Below are 16,268 nucleotides of genomic sequence, written 5' to 3'. Positions count from 1 at the left end.
CTGATTTATGCAAAGATACATAATGTTCAGTTCATAGATGAACTAGGAATCATGTTGCAGTGCTTGTCATGACATTTCCTCATTTTAAACGCATTCAACCTATTGTGCTACTAGTGAGCATTTAGCCTGATCGTTCTGGTTCTATATCTCACAGGAAATGATTTCAACATATATTTCTCACAAACAAACAAGTCTTAGCTGCACTCACTATTGCAATGTAATTTCCAAGTAAAAAAGAAAAAAAATGTCTAGTGAGTCCTGTAGACCAAGAATTAAATAAACAGCAGTGTTTACTGTAGTACTAGAGGGCAGCAAGGTCTAGCACTCAAAAGCATGTGCTCTTGAGTTCTGCTCTAGCTTAAATCTCTCACTTTGTACTGATGATATCTCTTAATTGCAACGTGATCAGCCATTGCTAAGATTCTGTGTTCTCATTTATAAAATATATTTAGCCATGAATGTAGCTCACTGGTAGAGTGTATGCTTAATATACATGAGGGCATGGATTTGGTAAGTATATTTAACAACATATCTTCTCTTATACATTTAGGAACAGTTCCTTGTATGTTTAAATTTACTAGACAGAAACCTCTCATTTCTATTTTCTCCATTTAAAATGTTCTCTGATTTTCCCAAATATAAATTTACCATATTCTATTTTACTTCCTTACTGTATTGTGAGGAACACTTTCCTTTTGAAGAAGGCAAATGAATACATTCTATTCTGACCCCAAACAATAAAAACAAAAATAAAACATATTTACAACTGAGAGTGAGCCTTAAAGACTATTATGAGGACCAAATGAACTAAAACAAGTAAAGTTCTATGTATAATTTGTACAATTCCATTTTATCCTCATCAAGCCTATGCCAATAGGGGGGGTTATGTCAGAAAATTGAAGTTGAGATTCAGTCATGAATATAATGGTTAACTCTGAAGACCAATAAACTTTAATCATGAATGAATAATAATCATAGATAATGGCAACAACAACATAATATTAACATTTATATTATACTTACTGTGTTTTAGGTACTATGACAAGTACTTTTGTTGTACTAAGCCATTTTATTCTTATAACAACACAATGTATTCAAAATAACTTCTAAATTAAATTTAAATAGAAACATAGGTTTGAAGATAGTATAACTCTATTAACAAAGTTTATAGTAAATGGAACTTGTTTAAACAAGGACTTAAGCTTTGTGTTGAAAACATTAAATATCTACATAGTAAAAATTAATATAACACAGCTTATAAGACAATTTGTCTCACAGTTGAACAAGGACATTTTGAAAAATTTCTAGATTAACTTGTCATATTACTCCTTCTCTTTGAGTGATTCTATATGGAAATCATATTTGCATTGCACCACATTCTCATCTGACCTCTATTTCTTCAACATCATTTCTTTTTATTCACTCATTACTTTTAAACATTTTATATTTATTTATGTTTATTTTCATGGTAGAGGAGAGAGAGAGTGAGAGAGAGAGAAAGGAAAGAACTTTTTGTAGAAGTATTAAGGATTGAACCTATAACTAGGACTTCTGGGATTTCAGGAATGAAAGTTTGGTGTGCTATTGTCAGCTTATCTCCCTGACCTAGCAGCGGCATTTACTACAAGATTACAAATCAAATGCATACAAATGCTAGGTTATCCTGAAATACCCGTGATAAAAGACATTTTCTACTATACAGGGATGTTATTCACATTTAATAGAAGTATTATTTAATGATATTTGGATTGTAAGAAAAAACAAGATCGTCATGAACATTAACGAAGACTATGATTCTGTATAGTTGATGTTATCAGTAATGTTTTTACAAAATGTATTTACTAAATGTTATTGTTATTGTTATTGTTATCACCAGGACTTCACAGTTCCAAGATGACATTTTTTGAGGAAGGGAAGGAGAGAGGGAGAGAGAGAGAGAGAGAGAGAGAGAGAGAGAGAGATTCTTTCAATGCAGTGGGGGTTGACTTGAACCTGGGTAGTGCACATGTGCACATGGGAAAACAGGGCACTGTTCAAATGTGCTATTTTTCCAGCCCACAATAATCTTCTCTAGAACTCCTAAAATTTTTGCTTATGGGAACTTTAATGTAATTAATTGTTTGAGTAGGTCAGACTCATACAAACTTATTATTTATGATTATAAGAATCATGTTCATACTATTGTTGTAAATAAGTCTGCTTCAATTAGGAAAACAGAAAGAAATTACAAGTGATGTTCCTGGACAGAATTTGTTTTCTATCATGATATACTTTTCATTCTAGGAATAGTGCTTCTACAAAATACATGTTTCTTAAGTTAATTTACATTTTAGATTATAGAACCACTCAAGCACAGAAATTAATGTTTAGTCAAAATAAATGTCATCTAGAAAAATCAATACAATTTGCCATCAAGTGAGATTGACTTTAATCAGGATGAGTCAAAAACAATATATTTTGGAGGATTGTGGGAAGATGGCGGCCTGAGAAATCGCTAACAGCGAGTGCTCTGATAGCATCGTCGGCAACGGTAGGATTTTCTGCCTTTAGCAGGCCAGTCAATAAGGGGGGGGGACACCAAAGAAGTGATTACAGTTTAATTTGGGTTAACAATTAGAGTAAAGGTGACACGGACTAGCGGGGCGCCAGAATTCCCAGGCGGCACCAGGCAAGGCGAGTGCGCCGGGCATTGTCCTCCGCCCGCCCGGGAAGGCGGCTCCTCAGCCGGTTGCAGAGCGAGGCGGGCAGAGGACCCGGAGAGAGCACTTTAGCTAGGGGGCTGACTCTTGGGAGTCGCCAGGGTCCACCGCGACCCTGAGGGTGGATCCAAAGACTTCGTGAGTATAGCTCTCATTGGATCAAAGGACTTGGAGCTAGTTTTCATTTTTGAGAAATCCTTTAAAAAAGTCTGGAGGGCGGGGTTTCCCGGAAGATGGCGGATTGAGAAGCGGCTAGCCTTTGAGCTCCGGACACATCTCGTGTAAACAATAGGATTTTCTGCCTTTAGCAGGCCAGCCAATAAGGGGCCATAACGGTCATACCAAGGATGTGTCTATAACTTAATTTGGGTTAAGAATTAGAGTAGGGGAAAAAATTCTTTTTTCTTCCTTTTAATTTTCAAGCATACATCCTTCCCGCCGCCTCCCCCCCCCATAAGCAGTGCCTGGGACCAGCTACTAGCAGGATACCCCATACCACCAAACAGGGTTTTTTTTTTTTTTTTAATTCAATGATACACATTTGGGAAGTTCCTCGCACTGCTCTTTAATTACAACTCTTCTTCTTATCTTCTCCCTTTTCTCTCTCTTATCTCTCTCTCTATCTCTCTCTCTCTCTTTTTTTAATCTTGTCATACACTTCTTTCTTCTTTGCCTTTCTGAATTTGTGAATTACTTTGGGGAAGAAATCTGACCCAGAGTGGACTCTCTATGTGTCTGTCTCTGCTCTAGTTCCCTTTACACTCTTGTTACCCTTAGAATATACACTGGATAGTAGATTTGCATAACTGTCTATTCTTGCTATCCTCTCTTCCTTTTCTCTTTCTTCACTGGGATTTGGTTAATATTCTTTCACGGACTGGAGAAATTGTTTGGCTAACTGGTAACGATTAAACTCCTTCAATACTTACTTCAGTTGCTACTGTTATTCCGGAGGTTGGTGAGTGCAATTGTCATAAAGGTATTTAGTACAGTGTTACTTGTGCTCAAAACACAACAACTGAGGAACAACAGAGCATTAAAAAAAAAAGAGAGAGAAACACATAAATTAAAAAAAAATGGGTAGATTAAAAACAAATAAAACTGCTACCCCAATGAATGAAGACAAGAGCCCAGAAGAAACCACAAATCAGTCAGAAGTAACCATAGATAAGAAAAGTATGCAAGCAATAATAAACTTATTAATCACAGAAATGAAAACAACATTGGAGGAAAGAAATGGCAGTATTAGGGAAACAACAGTTGAGACCCCCAAGGAAAATACTGATTATCTTGAGACAATTAGAGAACTGAAAGCTGAAATAGCTGTAATGAAGAAAGAAGCTGAGGCAAGGGAAAGCAGACTAACAGAAGCAGAAAACAGAATTAGTCAGACAGAGGATGAGTTAGAGAAAACTAAGAAAGAGGTGAAAGAGCTTAAAAAGAGATTGAGAGACACTGAAAACAACAACAGAGACATATGGGATGATCTCAAAAGAAGTAACATTCATATAATTGGCCTGCCAGAGGAAGAAAGAGAGGAAGGGGAAGCAAACATTCTAGAGGAAATAATACAAGAAAAATTCCCAGACCTGAATAACAGAAAGGATATCAAGGTGCAAGAGGCCCAGAGAGTACCAAACAGAATCAACCCAGACCTGAAAACACCAAGACACATCATAGTCACAATGAGAAGAAGTAAGGATAAAGAAAGGATCCTAAAGGCTGCAAGAGAGAAACAAAAAGTCACATACAGGGGAAAACCCGTAAGACTTTCTGCAGATTTCTCAACTCAAACTCTAAAAGCCAGAAGGGAGTGGCAAGATATCTATCGAGCCCTGAATGAAAAAGGGTTTCAACCAAGGATTATATATCCTGCTAGACTTTCATTCAAGCTAGATGGAGGGATCAAAACCTTCTTAGACAAACAACAGTTAAAGGAGGCAACTATCACCAAGCCGGCCCTGAAAGAGGTACTAAAAGACCTCTTATAAACAAGAACATCACTATAATACTTGTAATATATCAGAGTAAACAAATTGTTTTTTAGAACAATGGCACTATAATACATTAAATCCATAATATCAATAAATGTCAATGGCTTAAACTCACCCATCAAAAGGCACAGGGTGGGGGATGGATCAGAAAACATAACCCAACCATATGCTGCTTGCAAGAATCACATCTGTCACAACAAGATAAACACAGACTTAAAGTGAAAGGATGGAAAACTATCATACAGGCTAACGGTCCACAAAAAAGGGCAGGAACAGCCATTCTCATCTCAGACACGATAGATTTTAAATTAAATAAAGTAATAAAAGATAGGCAAGGACATTACATAATGATTAGAGGATCAATCAGCCAAGAAGACTTAACAATTATTAACATTTATGCACCCAACGAGGGACCATCTAAATACATTAAACACCTATTGAAAGAATTTCAAAAATACATCAATAGTAATACAATAATAGTGGGAGACTTCAATACCCCACTCTCACACTTAGACAGATCAACAAAGCAGAGAACCAATAAAGATACAAGAGAATTGAATGAAGAGATTGACAGACTAGACCTCTTGGACATTTTCAGACTCCTCCACCCCAAAAAACTGGAATACACCTTCTTTTCAAATCCACACAACACATACTCAAGGATAGACCACATGTTAGGCCACAAAGACAGCATCAATAAATTCAAGAACATTGAAATCATCCCAAGTATCTTCTCAGACCACAGTGGAGTAAAACTAACTTTTAACAACAAACGGAAAATTATTAAAAGACATAGAATTTGGAAACTAAACAACATGCTCCTTAAGAACCACTGGGTCAGACACTCACTCAAACAGGAAATTCAAATGTTCCTGGAAACTAATGAAAATGAAGACACAACCTATCAAAATATTTGGGACACAGCTAAAGCAGTACTGAGAGGGAAACTTATAGCTATACAATCACATATTAACCACCAAGAAGAAGCCCAAATGAACGAACTTACTACACACCTCAAGGACTTAGAGGAAGAGGAACAAAGGAACCCTAAAGCAACCAGAAGGACAGAAATCACTAAAGTTAGAGCAGAAATAAACAACATCGAAAATAAAAGAACCATACAAAAGATCAATGAAGCCAAATGTTGGTTCTTTGAAAGATTAAACAAAATTGACAAACCCCTAGCCAGACTCACCAAACAAAAAAGAGAGAAGACTCAAATTAATAGAATTGTAAACGATACAGGAGATATCACAACTGACACCACGAAATCCAGAGAATTTTGCGAAACTTCTATAAAGAACTATATGCCACCAAGCTAGAGAATCTGGAAGAAATGGAACAATTCCTAGAAACCTATGCACTTCCAAAACTGAACCAAGAAGAACTACAAAATCTAAATGCACCAATCACAGACAAAGAAATTGAAACCGTTATTAAGAATCTCCCCAACAACAAAAGTCCTGGACCAGATGGCTTCACAAACGAATTCTACAAAACTTTCAGGAAACAGTTAATACCCATACTTCTTAAGCTATTCCATAAGATTGAAGAAACAGGAATACTCCCTTCCACCTTTTATGAAGCCAACATACCCTGATACCAAAAGCTGATAGAGACAGAACAAAAAAGGAAAGCTACAGACCAATATCTCTGATGAACATAGATGCCAAAATATTAAACAAGATCTTGGCCAACCGGATACAGCAAGACATCAAAAAGATTGTTCATCATGACCAAGTGGGATTCATTCCAGGAATGCAAGGCTGGTTCAACATCCGTAAATCAATCAATGTCATTCATCACATCAATAAAAGCAAAGCCAAAAACGACATGATTATCTCAATAGATGCAGAGAAAGCCTTTGACAAAATCCAACACCCATTCATGCTCAAAACTCTACAAAAAATGGGAATAGATGGGAAATTCCTCAAGATAGTGGAGTCGATATATAGCAAACCTACAGCCAACATCATACTCAATGGAGAGAAGCTGAAAGCATTCCCCCTCAGATCAGGGACTAGACAGGGCTGCCCACTGTCACCGTTACTCTTCAACATAGTATTGGAAGTTCTTGCCATAGCAATCAGGCAAGAGAAAGAAATCAAAGGGATACAGATTGGAAGGGAAGAAGTCAAGCACTCACTATTTGCAGATGATATGATAGTATACATAGAAAGACCTAAAGAATCCAGTAGAAAATTACTGGAAGTTGTTAGGCAATATAGCAAGGTATCAGGCTACAAAATCAATGTACAAAAATCAGTGGCATTTCTTTATGCAAACTCTAAATCTGAAGAAGAAGACATCCAGAAATCACTCCCATTTACTGTTTCAGCAAAATCAATCAAATACCTAGGAATAAAGTTGACCAAAGAAGTGAAAGACTTGTATGCTGAAAACTATGAGTCGCTACTCAAGGAGATAGAAACTGATACCAAGAAATGGAAAGATATCCCATGCTCATGGATTGGAAGAATAAATATCATCAAAATGAACATTCTCCCCAGAGCCATATACAAATTTAATGCAATACCCATCAAAGTTCCACCAAGCTTCTTTAAGAGAATAGAACAAACACTACAATCATTTATCTGGAACCTGAAAACACCTAGAATTGCCAAAACCATCCTAAGGAAAAGAAACAGAAATGGAGGCATCACACTCCCAGACCTTAAACTATATTATAAAGCCATCATCATCAAAACAGCATGGTACTGGAACAAAAATAGGCACACAGACCAGTGGAACAGAATTGAAAGCCCAGAAGTAAATCCCAACACCTTTGGGCATCTAATCTTTGATAAGGGGGCCCAAAGGATTAAATGGAAGAAGGAGGCTCTCTTCAATAAATGGTGCTGGGAAAACTGGGTTGTAACATGCAGAAGAATGAAATTGAACCACTTTATCTCACCAGAAACAAAAATCAACTCCATATGGATCAAAGACCTAGATGTCAGACCAGAAACAATCAAATACTTAGAGGAAAACATTGGTAAAACACTTTCCCATCTACACCTCAAAGACATCTTTGATGAATCAAACCCAATTGCAAGGAAGACCAAAGCAGAAACAAACCAATGGGACTACATCAAATTGAAAAGCTTCTGCACATCCAAAGAAGCTATTAAACAAATAGAGAGACCCCCCACAGAATGGGAGAAGATCTTCACATGCCAGATATCAGACAAGAAACTAATCACCAAAATATATAAAGAGCTCAGCAAACTTAGCCGCAAAAAAGCAAATGACCCCATCCAAAAATGGGCAGAGGAAATGAACAAAACATTCACCACAGAGGAGATCCAAAAGGCTAACAAACATATGAAAAACTGCTCTAGGTCACTGATTGTCAGAGAAATGCAAATTAAGACAACACTAAGATACCACCTCACTCCTGTAAGAATGGCATACATCAAAAAGGACAGCAGCAACAAATGCTGGAGAGGATGTGGGGACAGAGGAACCCTTTTACATTGCTGGTGGGAATGTAAATTGGTACAGCCTCTGTGGAGAGCAGTCTGGAAAACTCTCAGAAGGCTAGACATGGACCTTCCATATGACCCAATAATTCCTCTCCTGGGGTTATACCCCAAGGACTCCATAACACCCAACCAAAAAGAGGTGTGTACTCCTATGTTCATAGCAGCACAATTCATAATAGCTAAAACCTGGAAGCAACCCAGGTGCCCAACAACAGATGAATGGCTGAGAAAGCTGTGGTATATATACACAATGGAATACTATGCAGCTATCAAGAACAATGAACCCACCTTCTCTGACCCATCTTGGACAGAGCTAGAAGAAATTATGTTAAGTGAACTAAGTCAGAAAGTTAAAGATGAGTATGGGATGATCCCACTCATCAACAGAAGCTGACTTAGAAGATCTGAAAGGGAAACTAAAAGCAGGACCTGATCAAATTGTAAGTAGGGCACCAAAGTAAAAACCCAGTGGTGAGGGGTAGACATGTAGCTTCCTGGGCCAGTGGGGGGTGGGAGTGGGCGGGAGGGATGGGTCACGGTCCTTTGGTGATGGGAATGGTGTTTATGTACACTCCTAGCAAAATGTAGACATATAAATCAGTAGTTAATTAATATGAGAGGGGGAAATCAATTGTATGTCTCAAAGGTTCTCAAAAGACAAACTGAATCTTTTTAATAGATAGGCTACGTATTTGATATGCTGACTCTCTCAAAAGCCTAGACCAAGTAGATTAGAAGCTTCCAATAGCACAGCTATATACAAGATACTGGGTACTGTACAGCAAACCATAACAAAGGGACTTTTCAAAGTTAACCCAATTAACAAATAATGTGATGATAATATTAACTATTGATTGTCTTTTTGAACCCTAAGACAGCAGGAACCTCACATCTTCACTATAGAGCCCCTACTTCCCCCAGTGCTGGCACCCTTGGATAGGGCTCACTTTCCCGTATGCATCTCCCAATCCATACCAAATAATATTGCATCCGCCGATCACAACCTAACCAACGCAACGATTGCCATCTCAACATGCTTCACCTCAGAGTGTATCCAGAGACTTCACGTGTGGAATGACAACCCTTCAGCTTCATTACTCGGGTGAGACCTTTCCTTTTATAGTACACTCTAATTTCATCTCAGGTAGTTCACTTTCTAACAAAGTCCCATAACCTAGACATACACCAGTTTCTGTGAGAGAGAGCGTATGTGCACACGTATCCATAAACTACTGCAAAATATATACCTGAAAGCAGGATTACACTAGAGTTTGCAGTGAGTACCTCCCTAACACTTCCTCTCCACTATTCCAAACTTGGGATCCATGACTGCTCAACAAATTGTTTGGCTTTGTATGTTAACTCTCTTTTCAATCACCAGGTTCCAGATGCCACCAGGATGCTGGCTAGGCTTCCCTGGATTGAAGACCCCACCAATGTGTCCTGGAGCTCAGCTTCCCCAGAGACACACCTTACTAGGGAAAGAGAGAGGCAGACTGGGAGTATGGACCGACCAGTCAACGCCCATGTTCAGCGGGGAAGCAATTACAGAAGCCAGACCCTCTACCTTCTGCAACCCTCAACGACCCTGGGTCCATGCTCCCAGAGGGCTAGAGAATGGGAAGGCTATCATGGGAGAGGGTGGGTTATGGGGATTGGGTGGTGGGAATTGTGTGGAGTTGTACCCCTCCTACCTTATGCTTTTGTTCACTAATCCTTTCTTAAATAAAAAATTAAAAAAAAAAACAATATATTTCTTAAAAGTGGAGACAGTGCCTCACTACTATCTTTTTCCACTACCTTCCTGATCATAGTCACCACATAATTTTTGCAGCCACTTACCTAGTGCAAGTAAGAATTGATATAGGTATGCACATATAGTGCTAGTGCAAGACTCTGAATTTTTAGAAATAATGACTACTTTAATGAAATTACTATCTGAAAATTTGGTAGCAGCATTACTGTTTACCTATAATTTAAGAAGCTATTGTACATTAGTACTTATGGCTTCTAATGAGAAAATCATAACAACCTTTTAATTGAAGAAAAATGGTTAGCTACAGTAATTGTAATCAATAAGATGTGTTAGTAGTATAAATATTTCTCCTCAAAATATTCTTTACTCTCTTCAGCTATATTTAAGGTTAGGAAGTGCAAAAACAACAAGAAAACTAATTAGAAATTTGTTTGTTATTTATAATACTAAGCCATGCTTCAAATTTATAGGTTTCATTGTTGAAACAGATATCCTCACCTCTAGTACGAACAAAGCAAGACTTTGTTTCAGAAGAAAAGGTAAAAAAAGGGCTTACCAATCACATAGGCTAATAACAAGGCCAAAGTCACTGTGATAGCTGTGGCGCTCAAGGCTGTACACTTCCAATTGCAGCATCTGTACGGTTTGTTAAAGGTAAAGGCAGGTCTGGAAAAGGTGCTTCGAGGAAGTGGCCTGGGAGGGGGTGAGTACACTGTGTTGGATGTCAGTGGGTAGTTCTGACTGGCTGCACTGAAGATAGCTGAAGATCCAGATCCATGTTTGAACAGGAAATGCCTGCAAAAAAAAAAAAAAAAAAGGAGAGAGAGAGAGAGGAAGAGGAGGAGAAAGAAGAGAAGAAATGCAAGTTTAGGCTATAAAAATTAAAGCCAGTTGGTACAAAACTACAGACTTCACTAATTTCAATCATGCTGTGACAAATTTCAGATAAATTAGGAGGGCTTCAGCAAAAGCTCCATAAACCTAGGAGTTACTTATAAAAAGTTGTTGGAGATCTCCCTCATTTCCTCATTTAGTCCTTTCAGAGGAAGAAAGGGATTTTCTGTCATGATTTGCTGACTAGTGGATTTTGCAAACTCTGAGCATGGATAGTCCACATTTAATGTTATTAACTAATATTCTACATTTAATGTTATTAACAATATTAGTCCCTTTCACTAAACCCCCACAAGAGTTGGTTTAAAAATAGAAGTATCACCAGGCACACTGGTAATTTCAGCAGACTAAACATCACTATTTTATTTAGAGACTAGCTTTCATAGACATATTTTCACCCAATATTTTACTATAAAAATGGCTATTCAGGGGTTGGGCAATAGCACACTTGTTTGAGTGTACATGTTGCAGTGCTGAAGGACCCAGGTTCAAGCCCCCAGTTCCTACCTGCACGGGAAAAGCTTCACAAGTGGTGAAGCAGTGATGCAGGTGTCTTACTAAAGTTTAAGGGATTTTATAATAAGCATACATATACTCACCAACCATATTTTACAGTTCATATATGACTACACTTAATTTATCACATATCTAGCCATCTCTCCATTCCTGCCTTCATCCATCAGTCCATCTTAGTTTACAACTATTCAAAGTAAATTGGGAACATCAGTACACTTCACATGTTGTGACATATTTTTCCTAAAAGTTTCATATTTTATTGTAATGTAAAATGTGTACACAATGAAATGTACAGTTTTGAAGTGGACATGTGTTGAGATTTAATCATTGCAACCACCTGTGAAATGTAAACTTCCGTGATGCAGAATTTTCCCAGAACCCCCAGGGGACTCTGTCATGTGTTTCCAAATACATCCATTGGTCCAATCCATTCCCAGAGGCAACTTCTATTTTACATTTTTCTACTAAGCCTGTCCTATAACTTCACACTGCTGTCATGTTTGAATTGCTATGGGATTATTGTTGACTGCTTATGACTATTGTAATATAGATGTTTCATAAACAGTGGTGCTTTATTCATATGGAAGGAGTTGCTAAAAACAAATAAAATGAAATTGTTTTTGTAGATGTACTAATTGAATGCTAAGTGCCATGTGCTGTGCTAAATACTCATTATCTCAGTGAGTTTCCTCCAAGATGAAATAGGCTATGTTATTACCCTCATTGCACACTTAAGGAAATGAAGGCCTAAAAAGGTTAAATAATGTGCCTAAATTTGCCTGGCAACTGAATGACAGAGCTAGAATAGGAACTCAAGCCATTCAGGCTTCTAAGTCTTTAATCAACCACTCTACTATGCCACCTGGGGCAGCAAAATGTACATCTGAGGTAAACCACATACTGGTTCTACATCTGAATGTACTGCAACATAAAACCCTTCCACCAAAGAAAGACTTGCTCAAATCACCTAAGCACAAATGCATAAATCAGTTAAGAGTATTTGAAGACTGATTTCCAGCCTCCACTTTTAAAGAAGTGACACATATACATTTTAAAAGAAAATGAATTCTATATGCCAGGTATTTAAAAATATTCTTACTAGAGAAAATTGCTTTAGATATCATGAGGGCAAAGGTGTTTTAAAGAGCTGGATTGCTGAGGAGAGAGTAGACCGCTAAGCTTTTTTGAAAGGCAATTTGGCACTATATCTCAAAGAGTTTAAATATGCATGTTCTTTGGTCTACTAATTATGTCTATAGGCATTTATCCTTAAATAATGTGTATGACAAGGTATAAATGAAGACATTCATTGCAACATTATTTATAATAGCAAAAACCATAAACACCACCAAGGAGGTAGAACAGTGGGTTACCCAACATACTTTCATGCCTGAGGCTCTGAGGTCTCAGGTTCTACCCCCAGTATCATCATAAATCAGAAGTGAGTAGTGCTCTGGTCAAAACAGGAAACATAAATATCAAAGACTCAGTAATAGGTAGTTGGTTAAGTAAATTATTTTAGAAACACATAGTAGAATATTATGCATATATTACAAACTGTGTTGTAAAGGAATATCTATCATGTGAGTAAATGAAGGTAGGTTTCAAAACAATATTTGCAAAAGCACACAATTGAAAAATTATACATATATGCTCATGGAAATTTAATAAAATAGTACTTTCTGTCTTGAGTTTGTATTGCTTTTGCAATTAATATAAAAAAGATTACTGATGGAGTTAGAGGGAAAAACACACTGAACACACTGTTCAACTGATCAGCACCAACCACATGAAGTAACTGGTCTTATTTCTGTTAACATCCTTATTGAACAGCAAGAAAGGTCAGGCACAAAACTAGATGTTTCTTTTTTAAAAGTAGGTGTTTTTTGTACAATATTTTGATCCTCATTTATCTCAGGTTGATGCTATTAATATGATTTGGTGTGATGAAACATACCAACACTTTGTAGAGGTAGCAATAGCTATCATAATGAGAGAGAGAAAAAAAAGAAGTAAGATTCATTAAGTGAAAATTTGTGACAGGCATTGTTCGAAATATTTCACAAAGTATTATATCAATTAGTCTTCACGCCAATCCTACCAAAGTGAGTATACCCATTTTCAGATAAGAAAATCAATGCACAGAGAGGCTAAGTAACAATTTGTCTATGATCCTGAAGTTCATAATTGGTGAAGCTGAGATTTAAGCATTATCAAACATAAGCAGTCCAGTTCCAGAGTCAATGTTTTTAACTATGTTACTACTGCATGTATAGCTACAGTTATGTAGCTAGTGGACATATTAAATTTTTTAATTCAAGTTTGTTAAATCACTGATGCTGCAAGCTTTATATTGATTTTGGCATGTGGCTGGCATCAGATTGAGCCATCCTGTTATCCTGTTCCCTTTATGACAAATGACAAAAATATAATGATGGTTACAGAATCACAGAGTTGCAATAGATCTCAGAAAATATAGAAATCCAACACCCTTTTTTTTTCAACTTATAGAGACAGACAGAAACAGGTAGCAGTGGGAAGGCAAGAGCAGAAAAAAGAGAGAGAGACACCAGCAGCACTGTTCATGAAGCTTCCTCCCTGCAGGTAGGGACTAGGAGCTTGAACCTGGGTTCTCTAAAATGGTAACATGAGCTCTACCAGGTGTGCTACCACCCAGCCCCATCCAACATTCTAAATTTGAAACCTGAGAAAATGGGGCAGAAAACAAAAGTGAATTATATAAGCATAACATTGGTTGTTAATGGTATGATTGAAATTGGAATTGAGGTCATTTAAAACAGTGTAATTCCACGGGCCTGTGCTGCCTGTCAGGCAGTCTTCACTGGATTAGCAGCAAGTTCTAACCTCCATAGTTCACTAGTTGAGTTAAGCAAATCCCATATGTTTAATTCCTTAACTGTTTGTGAAACATTAAAACAAGAAGCTATCCATCAGCTGTTAATGACCTAAAGGAGTTGTTGCTGTGTTTTTTTTTTCATTTTTATTATTTTATTTATTTAGACTAGAAACAGAGAAATTGAGAGGGGGGATAGAATGGGAGAGAAAAAGGGAGGGAGGAAGGGAGGGAGAGGGAGAGGGAGAGGGAAAGGGAGAGGAAGAGGGAGAAAGAGGGAAAGACCTGCAGCATTGCTAGGAAAGCTTCTTTCTTCAGGAGGGAACCAGGGGCTTAAACCTGTGTCTTTGTGCACTGTAATATTTGTTCTCTACCAGGTGCACCACCACCTGACCTTGGTATTGGAGCTTCTAAAAGCACCTATATACCATCAGAATTGAGAAAAAGTATACAGTATAAATAAAAATAAATGTTTTAGTGAAAAAGTGGCTCATCACATTGTGCTCCTTCTATCTGACTGCACATCCTCTTTAGGCTCTGAAATGATCTCCTCCATGTTGTGAGGAGGTGCATTTCTCCTTTAATGTCTGGTTAGCTCCCCTAGTCTATGTTTTTCCTTTCGGCCAACTAATTTACCAGCGAGCAAGACTTGCAGCACTTTACAGATAGTAGAGCAGAGAGGCCTCCCCATCTGCCTAACATTGCCCTGTGGTTGCTCAGAACGTGACAAAATGTCACTTACATATAACTGATCCTATACAGCAGTACTCTAATAGGCTCCTGTGGGATAAAAGAAAAAAACAGGATTATAGGGTGTTTTTATTTAATGTTTGGAGATAAAATCTTCGATCCTTTGCGTATTTATGAAGGATAACAATTGGATTTTTGAGACAATGTAAGTGGCCCCATATGTTGGATATTGATTTGGTTTGGTATATCATTAAGAGGTAGAAGAAAGCCAAAGAAAGATAGAGAATTGTTGGCTATTATGATGGCAATTACAAGCAATAATCAATATCCCTGAGCACTGTAATTTCATCCTGATATACACGAAATGATTTCCAAATGCAGTTTCATAAGTAAAATATCATAGCATAATGAATAAATTCAACAGTCGAAGCAGGGTAACATTTAAGCTAATTCATATTTGAGTGGAATCCAAATCACAGTCTTCAGTGAGGGTAGATAATGAAATGAGCTCAAATGATAAGGTTCTTGTTTTCTTATTAACAAGCTCAGATTAAGATTCTATACTGAAGTTGATGAATACATGAAAAACAGCAATGCGAATGGTATGCATTTTCATAGGCTTTGCAGTCCATTTTTGGGAGTGAAACTACTGCCTAAATGTGTGTTTTCATAGTCCCTGCAAAAAGTAGGAGTATAAAGACAAATGCGCAGTGCTACTTCAGCTATGTGCTCATAAAATCGGATCATCTGTCTAAGCACATTGCTTTTCCCTCGGGACCTGAGGATATACTAAAATGTTGCTATCAATTTCATACAATTGGTTTTTTTTCCCCACAGAGTAAATGATAAAAATGCAGTTCAAAAGTTTATGTGTAAGTAGTACTTTCCTTTGCATCTGTTTTAATATTCAAGTTCAAATTTAAAAAGGAAAAGCACGACATTGCCAAAAGGAAATAGGCATATAAGAACATTGAAAAAAAAAAATCTCTGCAAGAATGATGATCCCCATTGGTGGTAAATGGGAATATAATAAATGTTCCTGTGAGGATTTTAAAATCATCTATAAAAAAGGTAAATGTACTCCTTCTTTTTAAACCCCTTGTACTACATAATTCTGAGGGTATCTGTTAGTACTAAATAATGTGATTTAATATGACACTTAAAATTCTATAGGAAATAGAAATCTACAGCTTTCTAACAATAGTTACATAAATAACCAATGAATTTTTTTTTGCTTCTACATCTTGTAAACATGCTTATGAGATGAATATCTAAATCTGTATTGCCTTAGCTGTAAGCATTTGACTCACTGTTATACTCAAAGGAAGGAATTCAACTCATTTCCACTTAGAAATTGGGCTGATTCGAAGTACATATAAT

At 37.1% G+C, this 16,268-nt stretch overlaps 1 protein-coding gene across 5 annotated transcripts in view; it reads right to left on the bottom strand.

The window, feature by feature from the left end:
• TENM1 (teneurin transmembrane protein 1) overlaps positions 1–16,268 on the bottom strand; it is a 1,227,224-nt gene that overhangs the window by 479,002 nt on the left and 731,954 nt on the right. For all 5 annotated transcript variants that reach the window (XM_060183574.1, XM_060183578.1, XM_007524285.2 and 2 more), the window contains one exon: positions 10,491–10,729. In XM_060183574.1, the coding sequence (XP_060039557.1) occupies positions 10,491–10,729 (239 nt within the window). The remainder of the gene's footprint in view (positions 1–10,490; positions 10,730–16,268) is intronic.

The sequence above is a fragment of the Erinaceus europaeus genome, chromosome X (assembly GCF_950295315.1).
Source record: "Erinaceus europaeus chromosome X, mEriEur2.1, whole genome shotgun sequence".
NCBI classification, from domain to species: Eukaryota; Metazoa; Chordata; class Mammalia; order Eulipotyphla; family Erinaceidae; genus Erinaceus; species Erinaceus europaeus.
The sequence above is the reverse complement of the archived record's forward strand: the minus strand, read 5'-3'. Positions and strand labels throughout refer to the sequence as shown.